General features: G+C 41.7%; 2 protein-coding genes across 3 annotated transcripts; both read left to right on the top strand.

Moving 5' to 3' along the window:
* The first annotated feature begins 7,685 nt into the window (after nt 1–7,685).
* LOC113035745 (serine/threonine-protein phosphatase 2A catalytic subunit alpha isoform-like) lies at nt 7,686–11,745 on the top strand. The gene is made up of 7 exons (XM_026191396.2): nt 7,686–7,941; nt 8,368–8,577; nt 8,884–9,057; nt 9,143–9,232; nt 9,434–9,595; nt 9,710–9,828; nt 10,734–11,745. The coding sequence occupies exons 1-7, from the start codon at nt 7,840–7,842 to the stop codon at nt 10,804–10,806; spliced, it is 930 nt and encodes a 309-aa protein (XP_026047181.1). The 5' UTR covers nt 7,686–7,839; the 3' UTR covers nt 10,807–11,745.
* Nucleotides 11,746–11,783: 38 nt separating this feature from the next.
* On the top strand, nt 11,784–22,496 carry sfxn1 (sideroflexin 1). 2 transcript variants are annotated; one of them, XM_026191379.2, is made up of 12 exons: nt 11,784–11,840; nt 11,947–12,508; nt 14,209–14,378; nt 14,472–14,642; nt 14,945–15,043; nt 15,162–15,237; nt 15,507–15,592; nt 17,483–17,610; nt 17,697–17,746; nt 17,952–18,001; nt 20,225–20,272; nt 20,440–22,496. In XM_026191379.2, the coding sequence occupies exons 3-12, from the start codon at nt 14,215–14,217 to the stop codon at nt 20,534–20,536; spliced, it is 969 nt and encodes a 322-aa protein (XP_026047164.1). In that variant the 5' UTR covers nt 11,784–11,840; nt 11,947–12,508; nt 14,209–14,214; the 3' UTR covers nt 20,537–22,496. The 2 variants fall into 2 exon arrangements, with proteins under 2 accessions (XP_026047164.1, XP_026047170.1); XM_026191385.2 differs by lacking the exons at nt 11,784–11,840; nt 11,947–12,508 and adding an exon at nt 13,566–13,889.
* Nucleotides 22,497–22,506: the final 10 nt, after the last annotated feature.

Below are 22,506 nucleotides of genomic sequence, written 5' to 3'. Positions count from 1 at the left end.
GCTACCTTCTTGCTTTTCTTTTAAGAAAGACTAAAAAAGCAGTTTATTCATTTTTGTTTTTCTGGTTAAAATGTAAAATATTTAGTACCGGGGGAAAAGTATGGAGTCACCCCTCATTTATTTATGTTTTTCTCCAAAGAAGCCAGACTTGTAAACTTCTTATTAAGTTTTAAAACATTGTTGAACAGTAGTTCTCCAGGCTAACTGGAGGACTTTGAAAGTTTTTCTTTGTACATTGGCTGCTTTTTCGCTCATTTTCAGTCCTTGACTTGAATCTGGACATTTTCTGAAGAAGCAAGATGTTTGTTAAGGTAGTTAAGAAATAAAAATATGAATCGTTCAAGCATAAAAAGGCACCTAACTCAAGGAATGAACCAGTGTTGTGTCTAAACATAACAGAGAACTTACCAGAGAACCAATTTTAAATTGTGTGTTTAGCCAAAGTTAACACAGTTTGATAGAGTTAAAATAGCATTTTTGCACCAATTAGGTGATTACCAAAAAAGCATATCTTGGGATGGTGTCCTTAAAAATCTAAGGAAACCAGACAAGTGGAAGACAAAAAGAAGTGGGAAGCTTAATAAACTATCTACCTGATCTGACACCTGACTGGAGAGATGCATCTAGTCCTATATACATACTGTTCACTGAAGCCTCACGACCCTCAGACCCTCACGGCCCCCCTCTTGGACCCCCTGCAGTTTGCATACAGAGCCAACAGGTCTGTAGATGACGCCATCAACATGGCCCTACACTTCATCCTGCAGCATCTGGACTCCCCAGGAACCTACGCCAGGATCCTGTTTGTGGACTTCAGCTCTGCCTTCAACACCATCCTTCCAGACCATCTCCGAGGCAAGCTTTCCCAGATGAATGTGCCTGATCCCATCTGCCGGTGGATCACTGACTTCCTGACGGACAGGAAGCAGCATGTGAGGCTGGGAAAGAATGTCTCGGACTCCCGGACCATCAGCACCGGCTCCCCTCAGGGCTGTGTTCTTTCTCCTCTGCTCTTCTCCCTGTACACCAACTGCTGCACCTCCACCCACCAGTCTGTCAAGCTAATCAAGTTTGCAGATGACACCACCGTTATTGGACTCATCTGGGACGGGGATGAGTCTGCCTACAGCAGGGTTGTTGTGGCTGTCCTGGTGCAGCCACAACAACCTGGTGCTGAATGCCCAGAAGAAAGTAGAGATTAGGGATGGGTACCGGTGTCCGGTGCCATCACATAAACGGTAGTAACCAGACCGAAAAGCAGCGCACATTTCGGTGCTTTATTTCGGTGCTTTTTTTTCCCGAGCTGTGATACACTTCTAGCCAATCATTTTACGTTTCCCAGGATAGTAGGCGGGGCCAGGTACGTACGTTCAGTTAGAGCAGAGCTACAGATTAAAAATGTCCAAGGCGAAGCGGTCAAAAGTCTGGTTGTACTTCACAGCAAAAGATGCAAACTCAGCAGCAACAAGTGCTTTAAGCTGATACTGTGATACTGTCAAAGGAGGTAACACCTCAAATCCGATGAAACACCTGGCGACGCATAGCGTTTTTTTTAAAAGCCGAGAAATGCGCCGTATTTGATAGGTTGCTGCGAGACCTCACACCGAGCACGTTGGGTGGGTTGCCAGTTATCGGACCCGGAGCAACATCCCCCAAAAACCCGAGGAATAGAGTCCTGGCCCCTAGCCCTGCCAGTGTAGCAGAAATGATGAGGATATTGATGCAGCAGCAGCCGTTCTTCTCTGCGTGAGTCGCTTAATGTTGTTCGAGTGTAATTTACGTTGAGTAGGCTAACCACGTTATTACATTAATGCATGTAAGGTGAACTAGCAAACATCATCATAGCTACATGCGGCTGTCCTCTTGTTTGATGGCAGATACTCCCTTCACCCTGGACAAAAAGGCTAAAATGACCAAAGAAAAAGTGGGAAACAGCTGAACATGAGAGGTTTTTGGACAAAGTTTGTGTTTTTTCCATTGTTTAAGCACTGCTTCCAGCCAAGAGTGATACCATATATGCCCCATAGCTGCAGAAAAGGCTAACATTGTTATCTTTTTACAAAAAAAACAAAAAAACAGCTGAACATGAGAGGTTTTTGGACAAAGTTTGTGTTCTCCATTCTTTAAGCACCGGTTCGAGCACTGTTTAAGCACCGGCACCGTTTCAAAAGTACCGATTTGGCACCGGTATCGGATAAAACCTAAACGATACCCATCCCTAGTAGAGATTATTGTGGACTTCAGGAAGCACACAGCCCCACTCCCCCCCATCATCCTGACTGACACCCCCATCACCTCTGTGGACTCATTCCACTTCCTGGGTACCACCATCACCCAGGACCTGAAGTGGGAGCCCACCATCACCTCCGTCATTAAGAAAGCCCAGCAGAGGATGTACTTCCTGAGGCAGCTGAAGAAATTCAACCTGCCAACACGGACGATGATGCAATTCTACACTGCAATCATCGAGTCCATCCTCACCTCCTCCATCACCGTGTGGTACGCTGAAGCCACTATCAGGGACAAACAGAGACTGCAGCGTGTTGTGCGCTCTGCTGAGAAGGTGATTGGCTGCAGACTCCCATCTCTGCAGGACCTGTACACCTCCAGCACACTGGGGTGTGCAGCTCGGATCTCAGCTGACCCTTCTCACCCTGGACACAGTCTGTTTGACCTGCTCCCCTCAGGCAGGAGGCTCCGGTCCATTCGCACCAGAACCTCTCGCCACAAGAACAGTTTCTTCCCCTCTGCTGTTGGACACATGAACAAAAATCGTATGACTGTTCCCACCACTAACACATGACCCTACGCTGTGTTCACTGCATCATTCCATGTTTAGCACTGATCACCACCTGCACTCATGTATATATCTATCTACTTAGCACTTTTAATTCTTATTCTTATTTTTATTTTCATGTCTATTTTAGTGTAATTTATGACAGTATGTTTGCACTGAAGCACCGCAGCAATTTCCTAATGTTGTAAACCTGCTCAACATTTGGCAATAAAACCCATTCTGATTCTGATTTCTGATTCTGAAATGATTTCATTAGAAGGATGGCTGTCAAGTAGCCATTCTTCAGTAAGGGATACAGGGAAAAGGGATGAGCTATGTCACATTATACAAGAACTGGATTGAAACTCGGTGGCAACAGGTCTGATTGAGTGATGAATCCAAATCTGAAACTTTTGGTTCAAATCAGTATGTACAGAGGAGGTCAGAGAGAGAGGTTCAACAGTGAGTGTCTACAGCCATCTCTAAAACTATGGAGGCTCTTCTACGGTTTAGAGGTGTATTTCGGCCCGTGTTTCTTATCTTTGACAAAACTGATGGAGTTATGAATGCAGAAAAGTACCTTCAGATTTTGATCCACAATGCAATAACATCTGGAAAGCAGCTGACTGGCAACAACTTAATTTTTCAACATGACAATGATCCAAAACACTTTTTGCACATTTCAATAAATCACTGCATGTTTTTGACATGGTGGTTTGCGCAGTTATTTGACGGGAGCAGGGGCAGGTGGCATGGGGTGGAAGTTACCACCATAAAATAATCTCTTGCAATAACAATGTTGTTTATTAAAATAAAATAGCATTACCACTTTGAGCCTAGCTACAATGAACATTGAATATACATTATAAAACTGAATATATGGCATAGTGTTATCCCCTCCCCACCAATTAAAAATGAACGTAAGAATGAAGGTGAGTTTTATTAACCCTCTCAGGTCGATGGATGTGCAGGCGTGTCCAAATCACATGACTGATTAAAGATGACAGAGCAACAAGACGCAGCCACGCTGAGTCTCCATTTCAACTTGTGTTGAAATTGAATGGACTTCAAACTATATGTGTTGATAGGCCACAGAAAACCAGGGTCATCACATGTGATGCTTTTTTCTGAATACTACATTTAGCGCAGGAGGAAATGGTAAAAACTGTGATTTCTAAGAACACCGCTTGCAAGCATTATCTGTTTGCAAGCAAAACACAAAAAACAAGACAAAAATGCAACCCCTTTCCTGTTGTGCATCAATGCACCAATGTACCATGTTGACCAATCAGCATTCGGTTGATTAGGAACAGGGAACAGGTTTTGGGACTAACAGTGGCAAGAGAGAGTGAGTGAGAGAGAGACAGTAATATCCATAGCGAGCTTTGAGATGTGAGAGATTTGTGACATTTGGCATGTTTGGTGTGTAGTTTTGCTTTGTGTGTAAAACAATGAGGGCACTAGTGAATGCGACAGAGGCCACCAAAGGTAGACTGCAATGTGTCTCCAGCTGGATGTGCTCCTCTGTCTTGTGCTGGAAACAAAGCATTTTTTGGAGTAGCACAAATAATTTGTCACATCTTATTGTGATACCCTATTGTTCTTTAATTTTAGTTTTAGTAGTGGTTTTAAACTTTTGTACAAAAATGGCTCAGCCATTGGCTGCATTTTGGGGTATTTTTTTTGCAAACTTTACTGTTTGCAAAAACCCCCAAATAATTTGCCTACTTGGATTCTATGGGGTTTTTGTGTCATTTTAAATCAGTTGTGTTAATACAGTATGTTAAAATGAAAAAATAACTTTACATTTATTTAGACATGCGAGATTGTGCCGAAAAGCATGATACCAAACAAGGCAAGATAAACAGTTGAAATATAGAGGTAAAATCACAAATAATAAAAAACGACTAATTATACCCTGGACCCCAGAGGGTTAACCCAGTAAATTTTTGGTAAAAGAAAAAACAAACAAACAAGTCTTCATGGCAGTGGGGATTTCTGACATCTTGTATAAATTAAAGCATATAAGATTTTGATTATTCAATAAAAAGAGTGTGAAAAGTTAAACTTGTATTTCTAACTGATCCACCTCATTTTGTGTAGCTTCTGGATTTTATACTTATGCTTAGTTATTATATATGCTATACAGTGCATAAAATCAAAATTAAATTTTTTATGTAACTGAAATATGGGCTAAAGAAAGTCACAGACTATGTTTATATGAAATGTGCATACTTATAGCATTTGACGTATTATAACCATAAATAACACATATTACAGAATGTAACACAGGGGCGTTCGTGGCCTGTTTGGTGCCCTGGGCGAGCACTCCCTCAGCAAGAGTATGCAAATGGTCAACAAACAGCCATTATAATTCATCATACACTGACAATAGCAGACAAATCAACAATACACCTCTCCCAATTAATGGCTAATTAATATTATGCTAAACACAGTCCAAAACATTCAATAAGCAGTGTTGGGTAAGTTACTTTAAATTAGTAACTTAGTTACATTACTAGTTACTTCTATCAAAAGTAACTCGGTTACTTCAAGTTACTCGTTACTTTCAGAGTAACTAGTTACTAGGGAAAGTAACTTTGGTTTTACTCAGAATTCTCTTGTTAATGTGTTGCTTCCGTAACTGGATACCCAACAAGATTGCCAGTCTTCTAGCTTGCTTACTTGCCACAAGTGCACTGTGCCACCTACCAATAGAAAGGAAAAAAATAATGTGCACATTTCCACGAGAGAAATCCCACGCCTGGACCGTCGTTGACCGCCGCATGATTCTAGCCTGCTTTTTACATCCAACACAAAAACTGCAGTCGTGGTGCTTTCGATTGTACTCAGAACTCGGAAATTCTGCCTTCTGAATAGGAAGATGTAGGTAACGCCAGACTGAAGATGAGCTGCTTACAGAGCTGGACTGGGACAAAAAAAAATCATCCCGGGGAATATGACTAGAGACCGGCCCACCATTATAGGAAAATCATAAAGCCTTTGAATGAAAACAAACGCTGTTGTGACAGTGATGTACACTGTTCTGATGGTATATATGCATTAATCTATCAATTGTTTGTTGTAAGACTCAGATAATTATTTTTTAAAAGTGAGACATTTTAAATGAGAATAAGAAAGCATTTCCTTGTGCCCCCCTTTCCCTTTTAATTCCCTACATGGACCCCTGGCAACACTTTGCTAGACCCGCCCCTGCACAGTTACCAGCTGTCAGCTACTTAGAAAAGGATCCTGGTGTTATTTGTCTCTCAGAAACAGTTCATAACTTCCCTTCAACTCATTCATGTGACCTAAAAGGTAAACCTGTTTCTCCATCACAGCTCTGATGATTCAGTAAGGACATCTCCTGGTTTCATCTTCATGTTTCCATCTCATCACATAACCAAACCGATATCATGACCAGCAGCTTTTTTGCAGCTGTGGCTCCAGCAAACATCAGCTGATACTAGAAATTAATATTAAATAAATTCTAACAACAGCTGATCAAGCTTAAACGTGCTGCTGTTGTTTAGCGCGACATCCGCTGGTTTCCTCTTTCTGGCGCAAAGTGGGCGATAAACAAACAAGAGAGCCGATCAGCTGATCACTGATCAGTTTCATGATTGAAGTAGAAACAGGAGAGGGAGGGGGAGAGGATGAGAGGAGAAGAGGCAGCTGTGCAGCAAAGACACAGAATAAATCCAGCTTTGTGTCTTTTTCATTGTAGCTGAAGTCCGGGACAAACTGTTCCTTTTCACCTCAATAAGAAACGCGTAATATTTTCTCTGAATACGAGACGATTCCGTTTTTTAAGGAACGGTTGGCAGCTCTAATAATTAACCTTATGAACAAAATAAAGTTCAACATCAGTAACATAGCACCCACCCAGCTGTATAGAAACTCCGTCATGCTAGCTAGCACGCAGTACGAAAATAAACTCCACCTAAACTTGGTTTATATGTGACTCAGATGGACTGCAGGTCATAACTTCTTACCTGAAGTTCAGTTCACTTGACACTCTCGGACCAGCGGCCACTTCGGGTCTCTCCCCTTGCCTCCCTTTTCCTTCATCCACCTGCTGGCCTCCCCCACTTGCTAATGTTACTGAATCTGTGGAAGCTCCGCGATAGCCACCACACGAAGTAACGAGTAACGACCCTATCTAAATCCCAGTAACGAGTAACGCGTTCCTGGTTTTGGCATAATAACTAGTTACCGTGCTCGTTACCACAATAATAACGTAGTTACTGTAACGCGTTACTTAATAACGCGTTAGTCCCAACACTGTCAATAAGCCACATCAGTGTCATCTGTCTGTCTACTGTTTACTATCATAGCCAAGTGGCTAACAAAGGTAGCTAACAAAGTTTTCCCAATCCCTACTAATGAATGTTATCTTGTTTCAGGATACATAATACCTGCCTTTATCCAAAGACACATCTGCTTACCTGTATCTTTTGCTCATTTCTCCTCTTCTTTACTCTATTTTTTTATAAACCAAGGACCTGATGGCTTTGACCTTTTCTTGTCCATCTTGCATCTCCAGTATTAACACCCAACCCCACAACAGAAACTAATAGACCTACACCTTGTATAGGTTTTTTTTCTGGGATTTCACACAACCCAGGAAACTCAGCCTTTACTCCGATTGGTTCCCATGCAATCCCCAAAATGCGCTGGCATGATGTCGGGGCAGCATGGGTGCAAGCAACTTTTTTTTGCCGATGCCATGATGCCACCCCCGCCGCGATGCCGCCCCGGGCAACCACCCATGTCGCCCATATCAAAAACCACCACTGCCTGCACATGTGTAAAGAAATGGCTGTGATTTTGCCACCCCGTTTGATTTCCATGCCACCCTAAGAAAATTTCTTATCCGCCCCTGGATAGGAGCACACCCGCGTGCGAGCACACGCACATGCACGCGCTAGCTGCGAATACACCAGAGCTCTCCAGTCAGTAGGACGTAGCGTAGCAGAGACACCGAAACGTAACGAAATAGCGAGATATTTTCCCGAGGAATTTTACAGCTGGTCGGCTCGCTAGCTGACGGCAAAGCAGGCATGGACGACAAGTCATTCACCAAGGAGCTGGACGGATGGATCGAACAACTGAACGAGTGCAAGCAGCTGACAGAGAATCAGGTCAAAGTCCTCTGCGAAAAGGTGAGGTTTACCAGGCGACTTAATATTAGTACCCCACATTATTAGCTTTCCGCAGTGCTAGCCGACGCTTAGCCCGTACAGCCCCCCCGAATGGCTCCTTTAATAGAAATATTGCCTGGACTCAGACGTTATTGCATGTGGCCTTACAGGAGCACACCATTTGACTGTAGCTGCATGCTGTGGATTTCTAAGACAAGCCGAGAAGATGGAGGGGGGATGCCTGCGAATGTTTTCCCTACCTACGCCCACTGCTTGTCCTAAAGTGCACTTACAGAAGCACACAAGAAAACTCTTTAATAATCAGATTTTTTTTTAAAAGCAGGAATATTGGAATCTGGCTTATTAATAACTTGTGTACTCCACAGGCTCCCAAACTGCACCACATTCTGGTACATGCTAACCTGTTTTCTTGGTTCTCATGCGTAGGCCAAGGAGATCTTGACAAAAGAGTCCAATGTGCAGGAGGTGAGATGCCCAGTGACAGTGTGTGGAGATGTCCACGGACAGTTTCACGACCTGATGGAGCTGTTTAAGATTGGAGGGAAATCTCCGGACACTAATTACCTCTTCATGGGAGATTATGTTGACAGAGGCTACTATTCTGTGGAGACTGTTACACTTCTGGTTTCTCTTAAGGTATTTCAAAAAAAGTAATCTTAACATCGATATGGACTTAAATTTTTTAATGAAGTAAAACTGTGCAGAACTGCAAATTTTGGTATTGATACAAAGCCAGTATTACTGATACGTTTAGTGTATAAAGGCATCTTATTGAGGGGAGAGCAGTGTGTCATGATTTTTGAGATGAATGTTTATAAATTTACTGACCTTAGAGGATAGAAGCAAAGTATCCATCCTGTTGTGCTAGTTTCGATCTGATACCCGTATCAATATTTGGATTGATGCACCAAACTTCTATTACAAATGTGTTTTTCTTCGTAGGTAAGGTTCCGCGAACGGATCACAATTCTCAGAGGGAACCACGAGAGCAGACAGATCACGCAGGTGTACGGTTTTTACGACGAGTGCTTGAGGAAATATGGAAATGCCAACGTTTGGAAGTACTTTACAGATCTGTTTGATTATCTTCCCCTTACTGCGCTGGTAGATAACCAGGTAATGTTGTTTTTTCAGACCCAACCTGAAGGACAGGTGCACTGAGCTGTTATGTGTTGTTTATTTCATATTTCTTATTTGAAAGATATTCTGCCTACATGGAGGATTATCCCCATCAATAGATACACTGGAACACATCAGAGCGCTGGATCGCCTGCAGGAGGTTCCTCATGAGGTAAACACAGATTACGTAAATGCTTTTTAGAGATGTTTAGAGATTAATTTAGGAAATATCCCAGCTGACTGCTTTAGTGTAGGCATACGCATTCAAGAAAGTTCACCATGGAGTCTGTAGGTAATCACTGTATGCTCACTCTGTTCTTTTTACTGAATAGAAATTGCACTAAACAACACTGGCGTTCCCTTCGCCTTTCAGGGTCCAATGTGTGACTTGTTATGGTCAGATCCTGATGACCGCGGTGGCTGGGGCATATCACCACGCGGTGCTGGCTACACTTTCGGGCAGGACATTTCTGAGACATTCAACCACGCAAACGGTCTCACTTTGGTTTCAAGAGCCCACCAGCTGGTTATGGAGGTACTCTGACTTTGTTTGTGTACTACAAGTAATTCTGTTTTTTTCTTCGTCAGATGTACCCTTCACAGTCAGTGGCTATAAAATAGCTAACATGAAGCTGATGTCTTGATTTAGGGTTATAACTGGTGCCACGACCGCAATGTAGTGACGATCTTCAGTGCACCAAACTATTGCTATCGTTGTGGAAACCAGGCAGCAATCATGGAGCTTGATGACACGTTGAAATACTCCTTGTAAGTAAAGTTTGTCATGTCTAATAATGCAAACATATCTTTTTGCAATGAGGGGGGGATGCTACATACAAAGTTCAACAAAGCCAGTCTTTCATTACTTTAGCTGGCTCAGCAACACCTGGTTATCAACTTTCGCTGTTAAGTCACCCCTTATGTCATATGACTCTTCTTCCTCACAAAATGATCCCCGTGAGTGCTACCTACTTCAGTCATCGATGCTATCAGATGATAATGATAAAGTGGTGATGACTAGTCTATAATGAACATAATCTAGCAATTTAGTGCACAGAGCAGTAAAATAAACATTTTAATTCAAGTTAATAATTTTATGGCTGAGTGCAGTCTCAGTGCTGCTGTCTGTTCATTTCTAAGGTGATGGGTGCACATTAGAGCTCTAACACTTTAAACTGGATCCATTTAAGCATTAAAGGTTACTGTCTCATAGCCTAATGAAGGAGACGGGGAAATCTCTTTAGTTTGTTGGCAGATCAAATTAATGAAATTAATGTTATTCATTGAACGAATATTCCTGGTGTGCATTCTGGATTCAGCATAAATAATTACATGTACATTACTGTGGTAATGCATCGGGAATGTTTGCACTTCATTCAGTGGTTTTAGTTTAACAGCAGTTTAACAATCTATAATAAACTTACTGTAAATAAAAGAGTCAGGGAAAATGTGCCACTTTCAGCCGATAGAACATAACTTGCTCTCGACCAGGCTGAGCATTCAGCATAGGTTACCATGGTGATTTAGCCAGGCTACCTTTGTGACACAGAAACTCTTGACTTTAAAGTTGACATAGCTGGCTAAACAATTAATCTCACTTTGCTGACTTAAATAAATAAACCTTATTATTCAGTCTATGAGATGACGAGAGCCCTGCCCTTTGTTTGTTTTAGCCTACAGTTTGACCCTGCACCACGCAGAGGAGAGCCCCACGTGACGCGGCGTACGCCGGACTATTTCCTGTAAAGATCACTGCTAAGAACGGTAATGGGCTGCACAGAGGCTTGGGGAAAAGAAGCATTCAATCCCTCTCCCCTGAAAATGTGTGCCATAATTACAATAAAATGGAAACTGTAACGTCTAGATGAACACCACCGTCCTTTTAACTCCTTCCTCTCTGTGCATGATGTTTTAATTGCTAGAAATGATTGCTACTATGAACAATACTGTCATAATACCTGCTGGATTGTCAGGAAACATGAATGAACTAACGCTGAGAATAACGACTAGATGTTGATAAGCAGAGTGTGTCGCCACATACAGTATATACGCTGCATCTTTCACTCGGCATGGCCTCAAACAAAAGGTTGCAGTGCATACAATGTGAACTCTTTTCTTTTTGTAACCGAAGCGAAAGTGCTTATTTTGTGAGATGATAGAAACGAGTATGTTCTCTTTGCACTTTTGTATTTGATTTTTATCACATGGCACTGACAAACTTTGTTCTTTTTATATCCCGTTATAGTGTAAGTAGTTCTCTTTCTGCTGTCTCATATCCCATACGGAAAAGATATATATAAATCTTATAAAGTTTGTATCTGTCTTGTGTGAAACTTGTATGAAAAGCATATAAGAGTGAAAACAGATATAAGATCCCTTGAAAAGTTATATAATGAAACTTGTATGTTTTGGATACTTACTAAAACAATGTATGAAAGTAATGAGAAAGTGGCCACTTTCATGAGTAAATCATGTAAGCCTTATATGATTTACTCATGAAAGTGGCCAATTTCATGAGTAATCACATATAAGTTTTTACTATTTCTTTTCCATATGGGATGGGAGTTAATGTATTTCATTTAACTAGGCAATACTGCTACAAATGACATCAGATGTAAAATAAATAAAAATAATAATATAACTTAATGTTTTGCACTCACAGCTATAAAAAAAATTAAAACTGGAGTTGCTGTGTCATTTATTTCCCCTTTTGTACAGCTTATGACATTATTCCCGAGGAGTGACCACTAGATGGAAACAGACACCCAAAATCGGTGCAGGTGATCAGCTCAGACACTGATAATGAGCTTTATTGTGAGTGGACTATTTGCAGTAAACTGGTCATTTTAACATCTGTTTTTCTTGTTTATTTAATTTCTAAAACAGGATTTTTGCACAGTTTTTTTTAACATGGAAAAAGGTAGGACATTGTTTGCAGCATGATGTTTTACTTTTTATTGTGCATTTCTGATATTAACCAAATAACCTCTCGTTTGCTTTAATTTTCATGCACATGTCATGGACCACTATTAATATCCGCTTATTACACGTGCATGTGTGGAAATCCTCCGAAGTTTTAACAGATATTACTGATTTACTGCCTGTAAAATCAATGTAGCGATAGTTCACAGAGCACCGGCGGATGTAGTGCTGAAAATAAAAGCATGATTTAAAGGATTTGGCGGATTGCAGCTCAGTTTCTCCCCTCAGACTGCTGATCACAGCTCCTGCTGCTTTGCGAAAGATTGGATCAACACTGCGTGTTTTTTTTCCTGTCATTATAAGATGTTTTTCCCTAGTAAGAAGCGAGGCAAGGCTTTTATTTTGTCGGTGAAGCCCCTCGCGGTTCCTGTGCGCCCTCCGGCCGAGCTGACACTGCTGCATTGAAAATTAGCTGGCCGCAGCCTTTCAGGGACTCCTCTTGCGGACCTCCGGAGACCACAGTGCAGTAAGTAACCTGTGCTCGTTTCCCAAAACGGACCGACAGTTTTGTGCCGTGTGCGCTTGTGTGTCCGACGTGTCAAGCAGTGATCAGACAGCTTTTTGCTCCTCGGGATCCCACTGCTCGTGTGTGGATGAGGCAGGCTGATACTAGTTGAATCTGGGGCGCACAGCTGGACAATTAACGGGCTGGACAGATGTAGTGGCTAATTTGCCATTTTTAAAACGGTCGCACCTTGATTTTCATTGTTTTGGGGAAAGATTTTGGCGCCTTTTTTTCTTCTTCAGATCACAGAAACACCTCCAGTTACAGTCCAGATTTAACTGGTCTACGTCGGGTTGGACAACAAACCGTATCCATTCAGGGGGCATGTTATTACCCTGCGACCACGCACAGAGAGCCGCGTTTTGTATTATAGCACATACCAGGCTGATACAGGGGTTGAAATATGTGGGATACATAACAATTGATTGTAAGGAGTTGCAGGTTAATGTGTAGCCACGCAGGCCGCCGTTGATTGGCTGAGACTGAGGGCAGAACCAGCTGTGCGTTTATGGATCAAAGGCCGTGTCGGTACAAACTTCACTCCTTTCACAGCGCATTTATTACTGATTTGGCATCATATTATTCACGCTAACTCGGGGGTTTGAGGCCAGGAAGTGCCCTTTAATCTCTTTCCAGCAGTAATTTTGTATCTTATTGGGCCACTGAAGGCTTTTTGACATCTCGTGAGAACCCCCGTTGAGTTTAATTCAATTTAAAGCGACAGCATGCTTTCTGTACTGCACAGATTTCTTATTTAAGCCGATCCAGCAGCCATGCTTCAGTTCGAGTTCATTGCTGCTGCATGCCTTCTCACAGTTGTTCATCTGAGGCAAAGAACAAATCCAGATCAAGCTGGGTTGGAACAGCATGCTGCATGCACATCCACAAAAAAAACCCCATCCACTGGTGTTTTTCCATTGCAAGCCAGTTCTGTCTGCTTTCAGACTAATTAATATAATAAAGTTTTAGGTAAGTACCCAGTTACAGCAAATAAAGCCACAGACTTTACTCAGTTTGTAACTTTTTGGTTAAAAATGCCACTTTCCCAGCTGTCCTATACATGCAGGGTGCTTTTCAGACTGGGAGTTGGTGTGTGTGCCCAGTTGCAATTTGGTGTTTCGCAGTCCTCCTGTTAGGTCAGCCCTCACTTAGTCACATTATGCTGAATTAGCAGCGTGGCAAAAGAAGCATTGTGCTCCGCCAGTCCTCCCTTGCTGACTTTTGTCTGCAAGAGAAATGAAGCCCGAAGGGAAGCTAACTCCTCTGCTAAGTGCTGGAGCAGGGCCCTGGTGAATTAATTTCCAGCTTTTCCGGTCCACATGTTGACACATCCTTGGAAAAGGTACTGAACGTCGAGTTGCCCGAGATGCATTAATCAGAGTGTGTGTGAGAATGTTTGAAAGCACTTTGTCATAGTACATCTGTGTGTGTGATTCTACTTGTGGTAGAAACCACTTTGAAGGTTCAAATATAGCAGAGACACGGTAACAGTTCATCCATCTATTTTATCAATGCCCAAGATTATTTCAAACTGTGACTCATGCACAGCCACTTTGCTGTAGTCCAGGAATATAAGTGTGGAAACGAAAACGACTATGATAAGTATTACCATGTGCAAAATCGGATACATTTATTGCGCCTGTAACATTTTGTTTCCCCAGATAAAAATGGCAGCCGAGCTATCCACTTCCATAAACATCAAGGAGCCCCGCTGGGACCAGAGCACATTTGTGGGTCGGGCTAAACATTTCTTCACCGTCACAGATCCCAGGAACATTCTCCTGACAAACGAACAACTAGCACACGCGCACAAAATCATCACCGATTACAGGTAACCAGCCCGCCCAGTTTTTCAGAAACAGGCTGTAAACTCACTGCCGGTGTAAAACGAGAAATATGATTTTACACGCTCGCTGTCTTGCAGGGAAGGTATAGTCTCTCCAGGGCTGACGGAGGATGAACTGTGGAGAGCCAAGTATGTTTTTGACTCAGCTTTCCATCCCGACACTGGAGAGAAGATGATCCTGATAGGCCGCATGTCGGCACAGGTTCCAATGAACATGACGATCACTGGATGCATGATGACATTTTATAAGTAAGATCATGTGCGAGTTAATTGTCAGACTGTCACAGCCACACCCAGGCCTATTATAGCTTCTTTTTAAGCAGCAGAGCATGTCCTCGAGGGAAATTCACACATGCTGGTTTAAATTTTGCTGCTAAAGTTTCACAGGGCTGGTGTAGTGCATGCAGCATTGCTGTTTTTGCTTATAGAAGGAGCCAGTGTTATTGGTGCTTGTTGGGATGATGGCATTCCCACACAGGAGAGTACAAATATCTGTTTACACCCAGTAATGCACATTTTTAATGATTTCAAACTGTATTTTCAATTTACAGGACAACTCCTGCTGTGCTGTTCTGGCAGTGGATCAATCAGTCTTTCAACGCAATAGTGAATTACACCAACAGGAGTGGTGACGCTCCCATAACCGTCGGGTAAGAGGCAGCTGCTTTGGCGCTGATGCCGGCACATATTAACCCCTTAATTTAACAGTGCTGGTGTGGACGGTGGTTTTTGTTTGTGTGACGTGACCGGTGCCTCTTTTGTTCGCAGTCAGCTTGGCACAGCTTATGTGTCTGCCACCACGGGGGCAGTTGCCACCGCTCTAGGACTAAATGCACTAACAAAGGTATCAGTTCATCTAACCCCATCCTACATCTCCTATTAATGCTTTGACTTCAGACATGTGGGTGTGCTGGTATGAAGTTAGCCACACATGAATTGTTTCTCACTGAAAGCCCATGTTGTTTAGAGCATCACGCTCAGTAATCATGTTGTCATGCGAGCTTTTATTTGGACTTTGCGGCAGAAAGGCCTTTCTGTAAAGCATCTGAAATATTGGCGTGAATTCTTCAAGCTATGTTTACATCTGAGCTTCCTCCTTTCCTCCCACTGCAGCACGTTTCACCGCTGATCGGACGGTTTGTTCCATTTGCTGCTGTAGCTGCTGCTAACTGTATCAACATCCCGCTGATGCGACAAAGGTAAAGATCACTGGTCTGTCCATCTGTCCATCCACTCTTAATGCAATATTTATACTAAAGATTCGCTCGGTCTCAAAGATGATATGATTAGAGTCAGTGTCATACCTCCGGTACAGGAGGAGCGACACACTGGCTTGATGACATTATTTAAATCGTCCTGAGTTCTCCTAACTGCAGTACTTTTGTGCTATAATGAACTGACAACTTGAGAAGAGCAGAGAAGTTTCATGTGTGTTAATAGTGTCAAACTCCAAGTTGGTTACGAACCATGACCAGAACATCAAGTTACTGAACCCTGGGCTCAGCTTGTTTTGATGTTCTGATGATTTGTTTTCCTTTCTTCAATGTCATACAGGAATAGTTATAAATGGAGAACACTGCACCTTAGTGAAATGATAATGAATAATCAAGCAGTCAGAGCTGTTTCATGTTTTTATAAGGACAATGCTATTTTGATTGTCTCTCCCTCTATCTGTTGCTCTTTTTCACAGTGCTGCTCCTGGATGGGTATTAAAACAGTAATTAATGCCCAGAAAGCTTTTCCCTGGAAACGCACACATTTGGGATGTCTCTAATTGTAAAAGGCATCGTTAAAACATCTTTTTTTTTCTCTTTTTTGGAAAAAAATAATAATGCAGGGAAAGCAGAAATATTTCCTGGATGCTTGCAGCAGGTCGTTCACTGATAAGGGCCCGCATGGATTCTTTATTTGGATTCAATCAGAGTTTCAGATTATAAATCCACTGTGATTGTGAGGTGCTGCTACTTGGGTGTCACCCTGCTTTAACGTCTCAGCAACTTCAAACTTAAGAGCCATTTATTTTCTTTCCTTCTGAATATGTTGAACAAGAAATGGGAATTTTCCTTAAACTTTCAGATTCCATTTTTGTCATTTGATATCTCGACTTCTCCTTGTTTCCTTTGTTTTGGAAGTTCTGTATGCAGGATAGTTAGCTGAGTTTGGGAGTGACTGCTAATCTCGGTAGCGCAGGGGAGAAACTACTACTACTGCACTACTGTATTCTACCAATGATATCATTTTGTTATGATAAAAAAATCAAATGCTTTTGAAAATATGATTTCAAGATATAAAGTTTAAGAAAATAAAATTCTGTTATGCTTTTGGGGCTTTTGCGTCTTGCATGGCCTCTACACCATTGGATAATCAGGTCCAGACTTTACTATAGAACTGTTAACATGTTCTCAGTTTAAGAGACATGACTTTGAGTGATATTTTTTGGTATTATTTGGATAGGAAAGTCTTTTAAGATCATAATTCATGTGGAGTATCTGTAAGCAGTAGGTAGAAGGCTACTGATGGAAAACCTAATGTGCTGTCGTGCAGACAAAGGTGCTAAGAAGTGCAAAAAGGTTAGTGATATAAATGCTAATAAGCAACTAGTTAATGACTGAAAATGTGTAGTTTACTAGAGGGTGTCATTGTTCTGTGTTTTCAGGTCATACACTCAGATTTCCATACTTTAATTAAATCTTAAATATTTGTCTGCTCATTGCTGTTTCTGATGTATTACTATGAAGAACGGGGAGTTCGTCCATCTGTGTGAGGAGTCCCCGTGATATGATAAATTCATACATGTGCTGTTCATGGTTTACAGCATGCAGTGAAATTGCATTCAGTGTTTTCACTTTTATAAGAACACTTCAGTTGTTTTCATGAAAAACAGGTTTCCTGACATTTAATTTATCGAAGTAAGATGCATTACACAGCCTCTTCCTCCACTTTATTTCCCAGCTGTTGCTGTATTTCATTTCAGTTTCCAGGTTCTTCAGCAGGAGCTCTTGTGCATTTCCATGCATATTATTCAGAGCATTCAGCATTCACAGTCATCTATCTCCAGAACTGTTACCAGTTTTGCTTGTTGTCTTCAGAGAGCTTCAGCATGGTATACCTATAATGGATGAAAATGACAACAGGTTAGGAGAGTCATCAAAGGCTGCGCAGCAGGCCATCTCTCAGGTTGTGGTTTCCAGGATTCTCATGGCTTCTCCGGGAATGGGTATGGAAGTGTTTTCTCACTTTAACATCTGGCTTCAGATATTATTATTAATTTCAGAAATAAAATCAGTTTTCCTCTCTTTTCAGCTATTCCCCCATTTTTAATGAACCATTTGGAAAAGAAGGCCTTTCTGAGGGTAAGCACACGCCTGAGTTAAGACAAAATATGAGAAATGCATTTGTTGCATTAAATGTCAGCAAGTTAGACGATCATTAACTGCCTAGCTCCTTTTTATGATCACATATTAGAGAGACCAAAAGCCCCGAGTGCATGAGGCTGCTCTCGGATTCTCTGCCGCTTTTGTGCCTCTCACTCATTTTTTTCTGCCTGGCCTTTTTCAGAGGTTCCCATGGATGAATGCACCTATTCAAGTCAGCCTGGTGGGATTCTGGTGAGTTGCCAGAGATAGTTCACCTGATACGTTCACCATCATGTGCAGTCTTCTTTCTACTACAAACACCCCACAATCATAACATAAGATCACACTGATGATAAATGCTTCCATTTACAGTGTAGTGTAATGCCCCTAATAAAATGCCCTCATAAAATTTGTTAGCTCAGTGGATAACGATATGAAGATGCTTTAGCCCGTGTGTGGCTCAATAACTTAATTATTTTTTACATGAAACTGAATCTGCTGCTTCCTTTTTTTTCTTTAATGATGACTCGCACATCATCACCCAGCTTTTCACTTTGTGCTTCCTACTCGGCGTTGCCTCACGAGCCCTCGGTGCGACCAGTTAAAGTCTTGTGTAACTCACATGACTGTGATCAGGACCACATTCTGCAAGCTAATCCACAAAAATGGGGAAGCAGGCTCCTTTTAGGAGAACGCTAATCCACACACTTCCACAATGTGTAATGGAAGTTTACATACATGCTTCATTACTTAAATAATGTGCAGATGTTTCTGCACCCACAAGGATGAAATTACAGTACACCTGGTGTTTATCAGTGCTTCAACAGTGCTTTGTGCTTTTGGTTTGCAGGTAGTGTATATGCCCTCCATTTATGCCGACTTTCTTCTAATTGGCTGCCCCTCGTAAATTGAAGGTGTGACAGCACCTGTTAGTTTCTAGATTCCCATTTTGAAGCTTCGAGATGAACGTTTTTGTCGCTGCCATCTTGCTCGCCAGAAAATGGATGTGACACGGACTCTGGCTCTGATTGATAACTAGTTAGCTCATGAGTGTGTGATTTCCATATCTTAGGTAATCCTCCATTTTGAAACATGGTACGACCAAGATTTACAGAATAGGTTTCATTTTTTTATTTGATGTGCCCCTAAAGAAGTAATTGATCCCATAAACTCAGCAGTGTTCACAGAGGTCAAGAATGAAAGCTTTTCATGGAGATTTCTATAATCAGAGCTATCGCCATCTGGTGGCCTTCTGATAGAATGCAGGTTTAAAGCTGTTCCCCCTCCCTGTGATGTTATAGATCAGGGGTCTCAAACTTAAATGACCGGTGGGCCGCTGCTGCCGCTGTCATCTCGTTGGAGGGCCACTTTAGTGTTCAAGTAGTAAAAAAAAAAAAAACAATGAATCAAACAAGAAAACACCCACACATATTGTCTTGTTTGTTTTTTTAAAATTTCAAATACTTTTGCCCCCCTAGGCTGCGTGATTGAGACCTCTGTTATAAGTTATAGGTGGACAGATTGATCAAAATACAAATAATTTCAGTACCAGCACTGGTATTAGTATCAGACTGATATCAGTATCTCCCCTCAATAAGATCCTGATAAATGGACATTTACATCATTTTTTGAAATGATGTAAACCTTGTTTTATAGAAGCTTCCACCATCACAGCAGTGTGTCTGTGTAAATGTGTGAGTTTATGTAAACAGTTTGGTCCATTCTTCCCTACAGCGTTGCTTCAGTTCATTCAGGTTTGCAGGCATTCATTAATGCCACAATGTCACAGTATTTCAGTCAGACTCTGACTCAGCCATTGCACCTTTTTTCTGTGCTTGGGATTATCGTCCTGTCACATGACTTTCATGACTTTCACATGACTCTAGAACACTTTGGTATACAGATGCGTTCACTGTTAACTCAGTGACTGCAGGGTTTCTACAACCTGATGCTGCAAAACAGGCTTTCCAAATCATCAGCCCTCCACCATCCTCCCTGACAGTTGGTATCAGGTGTGCTGGTATGTTCTGGTTGAGTTGCTCCAGAAAGCTTGAGGTTTATTCAGATGCAACTTTGCAAACTTAAGCTACCATGTTCTTTTTAAAGAGAACGGGCTTTTTCCTGGAAACCTGTCCAAAGACACCATACCCGTTCAGTCTTTTTCTAATTGTGCTGTCATGAACTTCTTAAATTCAACATGCTGACTGAGGCCTGCAGAGTCTGAGACATAGTTCTTGGGGGGCTTTTGTTACCCCTCATCTATACTAAGCTGATGGGGCATTGTTATCACCTGGCCAGGCAGTGTGGACACGTAAGTTTGCAAATGTGATAACTTGAGAACCAAGCAACATAAGAGCTTTAAATTGATACCATAGGTGTATCTACTAAAAATCTCTAAGTTTGAATCTCGGTGAGCTCGAGAGGCCTTTAATTTAAAAACACGTGAGCTCATCATTTCCGTTTCTTGTTTTTCAGCCTCGTGTTTGCCACACCACTCTGTTGTGCTTTATTCCCTCAGAAAAGGTGAGTGAACCATTTTGAAGTTATTAGTAGTAAATCATCTTATTATTATGTGACTATATGCAGAGTGTGCATGAGTCTTTTTCTGCCAAAAAGGATGCATTACATGCCTATATTGTATGCATTTGACCCATTAACCCCTTTTATTTATTTTTTGCCCTCTAATCCAGCTCTATGTCAGTCAGCCGCTTGGAGCCGGAGCTGCAGGAGAAAATCCGTGCCAACCACCCAGGAGTGGAGAGGGTTTACTTCAACAAAGGGCTATGAGTGTGTGCAACCCCCCCAATCACCGCCCAACCTCATCCGAACACTGCCATAACACAGCTGCAGGCTCGCTCCTCACGTCTCTGCCAGCTCTCCTCATTCAGTGTGCCAAAGTTAAGTTTTTCTCTCCTCACCTCCACCGATCCAGATGGATATCTGAGGACTCCCCCTCGCTGTCAGCCTCTTTGTAATGAGCTGTTCACGTTTGTCAGTGATTGTAGATTTTACTGAAACTGCTGAAGATGTTCTCCAAGCGGGATCAAAAGTTTGATGTTTATCTCGACAGATGTTTAGTGGCCCATCGTAAGGTTTTCTTCTGTGCCATGTTTTTATTACTTTAATGTCTGTGACTTGTTGATCTTATGTTGCCATGAAACCACTGTCACATCTGTCTGCCCGGCGGTTTTTCTTTTTTCTGGTCTTTATTCTGACTAGTCAGATCTGATTACATTTGCCAAATCTGTACTTTTTAAACCTCTGTCAAGGATTTCAACCTCCTGGTGTTCACTTTAACTCACCTGCCAAATGAGTGATACTAAACAAGCCTTCTCCAGGGATACACCCTTTAAAATGGGATGTTATAATAGGCCAGCACGGTGCTATTTCATGTCTGAATAATCAGTGTTTATTGTTCTATTTATTCTAATTGCCAGACACGTGTGAACAAACCACTCTCTGGCTTGTTGAAAAGTATTCTTCTGCCTCTTTAGTGACACAGAGGCTGTGTTCAGGAACACTGACAATAAATGTTAAATTCATATCAATCATTTCAGAAAAAACACGCTGGTTCTTACTTCTACCAAGCCCAATTCTAGTATGAGAGATCTAATAACAACACAAGGTGGCAGAAGTGTTTTTACATCGTTATATGCATTTAGAGTGTCAGATATAGATGTTATAGATGTTATAGACTTCTCATGGATGCTATTTGTCAACGCCACACCTAAATGGTTCATCTCGCTAACACTCTGCCTGCTTTGAAAACTTCAAACAGTAACACATTTCGAGTCCGGTGAGTTTGAGGAATGCACAAACTCCCAGCCAAAAAGATATCTGAAGCAAAGACCTCCAGCGCCCCCTTTTACTTTATCTGCACCTCAGTCATATCTGCACATGCCATGACCAAGTTCAAGCCAAGCGAGCTGATAAAGCAGGTAGATTTTACGCTCTGTACTTTTGTTCTGCAGTCAGGATTCAGATAACGCGTGTTTGGACACAGTTGATTAACCTGTTGTGTCTAAAAGAATGTGTCTGTAAACTGTTGTAAACTCGCTTTCGGTGCCAGGCCAAGCGCATCACCGGACATTTTTAAAATCACGAGTGGGAGAAAAAAAGAACAAAGATTAACTCAAAGCAACAAAACTCACACCTTTAACCCAACTCAAATGTGTTTCTGGAACCCAGCGTGCATTCAACAAAAATTAAATGCTTTTGAAATATTTACAGACTCCTTCCCATATGATGTAATTTTTTGTGAGGTGTTTTTAAATGTTTAAACTCTGTAATCTCTTTGAATTTATCGCTGTAAAATTACAATTCTAGATTTTCAGTGTTTTCAGAGAGACGCCCTGGAGCTCTCTCCAGTTTATTTGAAGTGAAATTTGTTATTCTCGTGTTCATGGTGAATGAATGTAGCACTTTCCAATTCCAGCTGTTTGCGGTGTGTCTAGAAAAGCACAATGTTGTAGCAGATTTCCAAGTGCTGCACATTTTTAGAACCACACCGATTTCAGTCCGTGCTTGATCAGTTAACTCTAACAATTAAGAAAATTCAATTTACCAAATCAAATGAAATTTCAACACAGCCAAAGCGAGACGAATCAACTCGAGAGGAAGTCATTTATAGCTTGCATTAATAATTTTTAAAATACTGTGACAAAGAATGTTTTCTGATTGTTTTGCAGTACACTGGGGTGATGTAATGTTTTGACTAACCAGATGAAATAAACTTGATAAAATCCCACAGCGAGGGT

Source organism: Astatotilapia calliptera, chromosome 2, assembly GCF_964374335.1.
Source record: "Astatotilapia calliptera chromosome 2, fAstCal68.1, whole genome shotgun sequence".
Classification (NCBI taxonomy): domain Eukaryota; kingdom Metazoa; phylum Chordata; class Actinopteri; order Cichliformes; family Cichlidae; genus Astatotilapia; species Astatotilapia calliptera.
The sequence above is the reverse complement of the archived record's forward strand: the minus strand, read 5'-3'. Positions and strand labels throughout refer to the sequence as shown.

Coding starts and splice junctions, on each gene's coding strand:
- LOC113035745 (XM_026191396.2), top strand. CDS start 7,840: ATGGACGACAAGTCATTCACCAAGGAGCTGGACGGATGGATCGAACAA. Junction 9,596..9,709: donor CCCACCAGCTGGTTATGGAG/GTACTCTGACTT, acceptor GTCTTGATTTAG/GGTTATAACTGGTGCCACGA. Junction 9,829..10,733: donor GACACGTTGAAATACTCCTT/GTAAGTAAAGTT, acceptor TGTTTGTTTTAG/CCTACAGTTTGACCCTGCAC.
- sfxn1 (XM_026191379.2), top strand. CDS start 14,215: ATGGCAGCCGAGCTATCCACTTCCATAAACATCAAGGAGCCCCGCTGG. Junction 15,593..17,482: donor ATCCCGCTGATGCGACAAAG/GTAAAGATCACT, acceptor TGTTGTCTTCAG/AGAGCTTCAGCATGGTATAC. Junction 20,273..20,439: donor GCTTTATTCCCTCAGAAAAG/GTGAGTGAACCA, acceptor CCTCTAATCCAG/CTCTATGTCAGTCAGCCGCT.